This window comes from Primulina eburnea, chromosome 17, assembly GCF_022965805.1.
Source record: "Primulina eburnea isolate SZY01 chromosome 17, ASM2296580v1, whole genome shotgun sequence".
NCBI classification, from domain to species: Eukaryota; Viridiplantae; Streptophyta; class Magnoliopsida; order Lamiales; family Gesneriaceae; genus Primulina; species Primulina eburnea.
Genome location: NC_133117.1, coordinates 10,271,280 through 10,279,650, shown reverse-complemented (window position 1 = coordinate 10,279,650; position 8,371 = coordinate 10,271,280). Strand labels below are relative to the sequence as shown.

At 38.2% G+C, this 8,371-nt stretch overlaps 1 protein-coding gene across 1 annotated transcript; it reads left to right on the top strand.

Annotated features, from left to right (window-relative positions):
- Nucleotides 1–1,977: 1,977 nt before the first annotated feature.
- LOC140817851 (uncharacterized) lies at nucleotides 1,978–8,105 on the top strand. Its single transcript, XM_073177644.1, has 2 exons — nucleotides 1,978–3,034; nucleotides 8,020–8,105. The coding sequence occupies exons 1-2, from the start codon at nucleotides 1,978–1,980 to the stop codon at nucleotides 8,034–8,036; spliced, it is 1,074 nt and encodes a 357-aa protein (XP_073033745.1). The 3' UTR covers nucleotides 8,037–8,105.
- The last annotated feature ends 266 nt before the right edge of the window (nucleotides 8,106–8,371 follow it).

Sequence of the window (8,371 nt, the reverse complement as noted above, 5' to 3'; positions counted from 1 at the left end):
ATGTTTTATGCTTTACTGGTTGAGATTATGTTGAATGGTTACTGGTTATGGATATCTTTATTGAAATGGTTATTGTTTTAATATTATGTTCATAGTTGGTGATGATTATGGAAATGAATGGGTAGAATAGAAAGTTGACTTGAGCCAAATAGAAAATAGAAGTGCAGAAATGGTATGACAAACGTGGCAATAGTTGTGGTTTTTAGTATAATGTTTTATATATTGATCCAATTGATGTGAGGCCACTTCCATTAGAAAGATAGGATATAAGGCTATAACTTTCGTATTTTGAGTTTTGTTCAAATCCTAAGGGAAGACGAGCCAAAAGCGACCCGAAGTGTGTCGTGTGTTTCGTTGTTCCTGCACTGACACATGTTGGGAGAATGGGCATAACTTTTTACTCAGACCTCCAAATGACCTGCAATTTGGGGAGACACAAGAAAACACATAGGGCTACAACGTTCATGTTGACCACTTTTGCTAATTCTGAATTTAAAAATGAGTTTTGGGCAGAATACAGCGCGCATATGCGCCAGAACCCGCGCATAGGCGCCCGGTGGGCAGTACAGGTCGCGCATGTGCGCCCAGAAAGTGGCGCATATGCGCCCAACAGTCTGTACCAAAATTACAAAACACGTTTTTATGAATTTGGAAGGCTTATTAACTCATTTCTCGACCCTTCTCCACATTTCTCTCTTCCCCCATTATTTTCCTACGGTTCAAGCTCCTTTCTCTTCAAGGTTTTCTTCCTTTCAACTCTTCACTCCAAGTTCAAGTATTCTAGTAGAAATTTTAGTGTCTCCTACCTTATACTTCAAGCTTAAAGGTAAGAACTTACTATTCTTGGAGTTTATAAGGGTTTGGAGTAATGAGGGTTAAGTTGGGTTCATGATTCATTGGATTATTGGAGATGATTTATGATTGTGATTGTTACTATTGTTGTAGGATTCATTCAAACTCATCATAGCCATCATAGTGATTGTGGAGTGTAAGTAGAAGTTCTCTTTCAATTGCTCACATGATATTTATATGTATAAAAGCCATGTTTTCATTGGTGTATACTTGAGTTATATCTTATTATATATTCATTGTTCAAGTATTTTCATTGAATTCATTGATCAAGGAGCTAATAAACCTTTGTGTTCATCAAGTGTTTGATGTAATGCCTCAATGAAAGTCCCTATGATTAAAGTCAAGGAATGATAGTAATTCATGCATGTCATTGGCCAATCACATGATTATGAGTATCTCTCACAGTTTTGGTATATTTATATATCAAAGAGATACTATCCACAGGTCACAGGTCACAGGTCACAGTACTGTCATTTCCTTCCTTTAATTCATGATATTATACCCTTTAAATTGATTGGAGATTTATGATTCATTCTTTACCGCCATTGCCACAGCCATGACCTAATCTAAGCTATGTATATGTAATTGCTATGTACAGCTTCTTACTTACTGAGATTATTCTCATTCCAGTTATGTCATGTGATGCAGGTGATAAAAAGGACTGAAATGGATTGTTCAAGGCGGGGGAAGTCATATAAGAGGCCAAGGGAAAGATTTTCTATCATGTCTTTTTTAGGGAGGAGTGAACATATATAAAGTTTTACAAACATCATGTATTTGGTTGAATGTGTTGGCTTGTAGTTATGTGTTGGAGGATATTTTGTGAATGTTCATATATATTAGTATAGATTATGTTTATGATGTAAAGGATATATTGTTCTTTCCCTTTTAAATGCTAAAGCTTCCGCATATGGTAATTAGTTAATGTTATTGTCATGGGAGTGGGTTGTTTCAATTGGTATCAGAGCGAAAGTTCTTGGACCGTATATGACTTCTTCTACCTAGGACAATCCGGTATGTTTTCGATCCTGCATCTATTGATTTTAACGTTGAGAGTTGATCATATTCCATTGTTATTGATGTATTTTCTTCATATCTATGTTAAAGTGAGCTTACATGTAGGAAATGCCTCCTAAACGAAAGGTTACTGAAGGGGATGATAGGACCCCTACCACTGATAGGACTACCAACGTTGTAGATGAATTCAGTAAATTAATACAAGAACAGGCGAAAGTTCATGGTGAACAAATTCAACAGTTGTTGAGCCTGCATACCTCAACCCAAGGTCATGGTCAAGGAAGAGGACAGATTAGAGTGGAAAGCACCGAAGGTAGTTCCTATGAATTGTTCAGGCGTATGAACCCTCCCGAATTTGTCGGTGGTGCCGATCCACTCGTAGCTCTGGAATGGGTTAAATCTTTGGAGGCTATATTTGACTATCTGAAGTTCACTGATCGAGATAGAGTGAGCTGTTCTGTGTTTATGCTAGTGAAAGCTGCTCGCATCTGGTGGGAAGCTACGAGAGTGACTGTCAATGTTCGCGAGTTAAAATGGGAAGAGTTCAAAGAGTTATTTTATGCCAAGTACTTTTCAAGAGAAGTTAAAGCAAAGAAGGTCAAAGAATTTCTTGAGTTGAGGCAAGACTCCTTGTCTGTTGCTGAATATACCTTGAAATTTGAAGAAGGATGCGTGTTTGTTCCATTTATTGCTGAAAATGATAAAGACAAAGGAGAACACTTCCTTCGTGGTTTGAAACCAGAAATTCGAAGGGATGTTCATATGGCCAAGGTGATCACTTATCAAGACATTGTTGAAAGAGCCTTACTTGCCGAGCACGATGAACAAGAAATTGAAAAGGAGCGGCAATTACGAAGGCAAGCTTTCCAAGCGAGAGGGCAAGGGGCAAGTACTAGTGCTCGAGGTGGTCACAAAGGAAAAGCCAAAATGGAACAACGCAATAAACCTTTTGCGCCTTCTTCAGAGATGGAGCGACCATTATGTCCTAAATGTGGCAAGCCACATAAAGGGGAATGTCTAGTGGGAAGTGGCCGATGTTATAGATGTAAAGAAATGGGGCATACAGCACAGAAATGTCCTCTATCCTCTGATAAAGGAAAAGTTCAAGGAAGAATCTTTACGATGACAAAAGAAGGAGCCAATCCTGATTCTTCAGTCATATCAGGTAATATTCTAATATCTGGAAAGAAAGCACTTACATTGATTGATACTGGTGCAACTCATTCCTTTATGTCTGAAGTATTTATGCACTCCTTATCTCGCGAACCTACTATCATGCCTTTACAATTCAATATTATGTTGCCTTCTGGTGATGAGATATGTCCTACTAGTATTCTTAAGGCATGTCCAGTACAGATAGGTTCGAGATTGTTGTATGCTGATTTTATTGTAATTCCAATGGTTGCTTTCGATGTTATTTTGGGTATGGATTGGTTATACGCTTATCATGCTGTGATCAACTGTGTGGAAAAGACCGTGAGGTTTGTAACTGATGGTCATGAGGGTGATGAATTTATTGGGCTAGGTTCCTCGTTAAGTATTTCCCTTATTTCTTGTCTCCAAGCTACAAAATTATTGAATAAGGGGTGTACTGGTTTTCTGGCCTTAGTATCGGATGTGAATAGGGATAGTAATTTGCAAATTCAGGATATTGACGTGGTTCAGGATTATCCTGATGTATTTGCTGATGATGTGCCTGGCTTACCTCCTGATCGAGAGGTAGAGTTTGTTATTGAATTGAGTCCAGGTACAGCTCCAATTTCTAAAGCTCCGTACAGAATGGCTCCAACTGAAATGAAAGAATTGAAGAATCAATTGCAGGAGCTATTAGATAAAGGGTTTATCCGTCCTAGTTCCTCGCCATGGGGAGCTCCGGTTTTGTTCGTAAAAAAGAAAGATGGATCGTTGAGGTTATGCATTGACTATCGTGAACTCAACAAGGTAACTATTAAAAATAAATATCCTTTACCTCGAATCGACGATCTCTTTGATCAATTGCAAGGGGCCATTGTGTTTTCAAAAATTGATCTTCGATCCGGATATCATCAATTGAAAGTGAGAACGGAGGACATACCGAAGACTGCTTTTAGAACGAGGTATGGCCATTATGAATTTTTGGTGATGTCGTTTGGATTAACTAATGCTCCTTCAGTGTTTATGGATTTGATGAATCGTGTCTTTAAGCCGTATTTGGATGCTTTTGTGATTGTATTTATTGACGACATTCTGATATATTCAAAGACACAAGAACTGCATAGGGAGCATTTGAGGATCGTATTAAATACATTGAGAGAGAAGCAATTATATGCGAAGTTAAAGAAATGTGAGTTTTGGTTAGAGCAAGTGGCGTTTTTGGGCCACATCGTGTCAAAAGAAGGAATAGCAGTCGATCCGTCCAAGATTGAATCTATTAAGAAATGGTCTATTCCAAAGACAGTTTCAGAGGTACGAAGTTTCCTTGGCTTGGCAGGGTACTACAGACGATTCATAGCAGACTTCTCGAAAATAGCATTGCCATTGACAAGTTTGACACGGAAAACTACCAAGTTTGAATGGACCATTGAATGCCAACAAGCTTTCCAAACCTTGAAAGATAAGTTAACTTCTGCCCCTGTATTAGTACTTCCCTGTGGCACTCAGGATTTTGTTGTGTATACAGATGCTTCAAAGCAGGGATTAGGTGCGGTGTTGATGCAACGTGGGAAAGTAATCGCTTATGCTTCTCGTCAGCTAAAAGAATACGAGAAGAATTATCCCACGCATGATTTGGAATTGGCAGCTGTAGTATTCGCCTTGAAGATATGGCGGCATTATTTATATGGTGAGAAGTGTGAAATTTTTACAGATCATAAAAGTTTGAGTTATCTGTTTTCGCAGAAAGAATTGAATATGAGGTAGCGGAGGTGGTTGGAACTGGTAAAAGACTATGATTGCACCATTAGCTATCATCCTGGAAAAGCTAATGTCGTTGCAGATGCTTTAGGCCGTAAATCCAGTTATCTATTGGGGTCCATGATTCAGAAACCGTTATTACTCGATTTGCAAAAGAACGAAATAACTCTGGTATCTCCAGGTACATTAGATCAGTTATCTGCACTAGTTCTTCGCTCTACTTTGATTGATCGTATTCTAAAGGGGCAACAATTGGATATTCAGTTATTAGAGTTGAAGAATAAAAATGATTTAACAGGAGTTTCTGAATTCGGTTTGAATCATGATGGTTTATTGACCTTTCTAGGTAGAATTTGTGTTCCTAGGGGTGATGACATTCGGAAAGATATACTTATTGAAGCTCATACAGCGCCTTATTCAGTTCATCCTGGCAGTACCAAAATGTATCAAGATCTTCGACGTCTTTATTGGTGGCCAGGTATGAAGAAAGATATCATGTTATTTATTTCTGAATGTCTAACCTGTCAGCAGGTTAAGATTGAACATCAAAGACCTGCTGGAACTTTGCAATCTCTTCCAATACCTCAGTGGAAATGGGAGCATATCACTATGGACTTCGTAACAGGACTTCCAAGAACACCAAAGGGTTACAACTCCATCTGGGTAATTGTTGATAGGTTAACCAAGTCGGCTCATTTTCTGCCAGTCAAAACGACTTTTACAATGAACCAGTATGCTGAAGTCTATGTAGCTGAGATTGTAAGACTTCATGGAATCTCTGTATCAATTGTATCTGATCGTGACCCGAGGTTTACTTCTGAATTCTGGAAAAGTTTGCATAGAGCCTTGGGCACAAAGTTGGCTTTTAGCACAGCATATCATCCTCAAAGTGATGGGCAGTCAGAGAGGGTGATTCAAATTCTTGAAGATATGTTACGAGCCTGTACGATTGATTTCACGGGAAGTTGGGATTCTAAGTTACCTTTGGTGGAATTCACGTATAATAACAGCTACCAGTCTTCAATCGGCATGGCACCCTACGAGGCTTTATATGGAAGAAAGTGCCGATCTCCATTGTACTGGGAAGAGGTGGGTGAAAGGAAGATGTTGGGCCCAGAATTGGTTCAACAAACAGCAGATGTTGTGGCATTGATCCAAGAAAGAATGAAGACCGCTCAGTCTAGACAGAAAAGTTACGCTGATGTACGACGACGGCCATTGGCATTCGAGGTTGGTGATCACGTGTTTATTAAAATAGCTCCTCTCAAGGGAGTTATGCGATTTGGCAAGAAAGGTAAACTAAGTCCTCGATACATTGGGCCGTTTGAAATTCTTGACAAGATTGGAGACCGAGCCTATCGTCTTGCATTGCCACCAGACTTGGATCGAATGCACAATGTCTTTCATGTGTCTATGCTACGCAAATATCTTCGCAATCCATCTCATGTTCTTCAACATGAATCATTAGATCTTTTACCTAACCTAAGCTACGAAGAAGTACCGATTCAAATTCTTGATCGCAAGGTAAAAGTATTAAGAAACAAAGAGATTGGTATAGTAAAAGTTTTATGGCGGAATCATATGATTGAAGAGGCGACTTGGGAACCCGAGGAAGAAATGAAACATCGTTATCCCAATTTATTCGACGGTAAGCAAATTTCGGGGACGAAATTTTTATAAGGAGAGGAGATTGTAATAGCCCAACCTTTTATTATGTTAATCCTTATGGTTTATTATTGTTATGATCATGTTTTATGCTTTACTGGTTGAGATTATGTTGAATGGTTACTGGTTATGGATATCTTTATTGAAATGGTTATTGTTTTAATATTATGTTCATAGTTGGTGATGATTATGGAAATGAATGGGTAGAATAGAAAGTTGACTTGAGCCAAATAGAAAATAGAAGTGCAGAAATGGTATGACAAACGTGGCAATAGTTGTGGTTTTTAGTATAATGTTTTATATATTGATCCAATTGATGTTAGGCCACTTCCATTAGAAAGATAGGATATAAGGCTATAACTTTCGTATTTTGAGTTTTGTTCAAGGGAAGACGAGCCAAAAGCGACCCGAAGTGTGTCGTGTGTTTCGTTGTTCCTGCACTGACACATGTTGGGAAAATGGGCATAACTTTTTACTCAGACCTCCAAATGACCTGAAATTTGGGGAGACACAAGAAAACACATAGGGCTACAACTTTCATGTTGACCACTTTTGCTAATTCTGAATTTAAAAATGAGTTTTGGGCAGAATACAGCGCGCATATGCGCCAGAACCCGCGCATAGGCGCCCGGTGGGCAGTACAGGTCGCGCATGTGCGCCCAGAAAGTGGCGCATATGCGCCCAACAGTCTGTACCAAAATTACAAAACACGTTTTTATGAATTTGGAAGGCTTATTAACTCATTTCTCGACCCTTCTCCACATTTCTCTCTTCCCCCATTATTTTCCTACGGTTCAAGCTCCTTTCTCTTCAAGGTTTTCTTCCTTTCAACTCTTCACTCCAAGTTCAAGTATTCTAGTAGAAATTTTAGTGTCTCCTACCTTATACTTCAAGCTTAAAGGTAAGAACTTACTATTCTTGGAGTTTATAAGGGTTTGGAGTAATGAGGGTTAAGTAGGGTTCATGATTCATTGGATTATTGGAGATGATTTATGATTGTGATTGTTACTATTGTTGTAGGATTCATTCAAACTCATCATAGCCATCATAGTGATTGTGGAGTGTAAGTAGAAGTTCTCTTTCAATTGCTCACATGATATTTATATGTATAAAAGCCATGTTTATTGATAATTAGCTCCTTTCATTGGTGTATACTTGAGTTATATCTTATTATATATTCATTGTTCAAGTATTTTCATTGAATTCATTGATCAAGGAGCTAATAAACCTTTGTGTTCATCAAGTGTTTGATGTAATGCCTCAATGAAAGTCCCTATGATTAAAGTCAAGGAATGATAGTAATTCATGCATGTCATTGGCCAATCACATGATTATGAGTATCTCTCACAGTTTTGGTATATTTATATATCAAAGAGATACTATCCACAGGTCACAGGTCACATGTCACAGTACTGCCATTTCCTTCCTTTAATTCATGATATTATACCCTTTAAATTGATTGGAGATTTATGATTCATTCTTTACCGCCATTGCCACAGCCATGACCTAATCTAAGCTATGTATATGTAATTGCTATGTACAGCTTCTTACTTACTGAGATTATTCTCATTCCAGTTATGTCATGTGATGCAGGTGATAAAAAGGACTGAAATAGATTGTTCAAGGCGGGGGAAGTCATATAAGAGGCCAAGGGAAAGATTTTCTATCATGTCTTTTTTAGGGAGGAGTGAACATATATAAAGTTTTACAAACATCATGTATTTGGTTGAATGTGTTGGCTTGTAGTTATGTGTTGGAGGATATTTTGTGAATGTTCATATATATTAGTATAGATTATGTTTATGATGTAAAGGATATATTGTTCTTTCCCTTTTAAATGCTAAAGCTTCCGCATATGGTAATTAGTTAATGTTATTGTCATGGGAGTGGGTTGTTTCAAGTAAACTATGTGATAACGGATGCACTGTAGAATTCCACAAGCACA

Bases quoted from the DNA above. Each gene is read 5' to 3' on its own strand.
- LOC140817851 (XM_073177644.1), top strand. From the start codon at position 1,978: ATGCCTCCTAAACGAAAGGTTACTGAAGGGGATGATAGGACCCCTACC.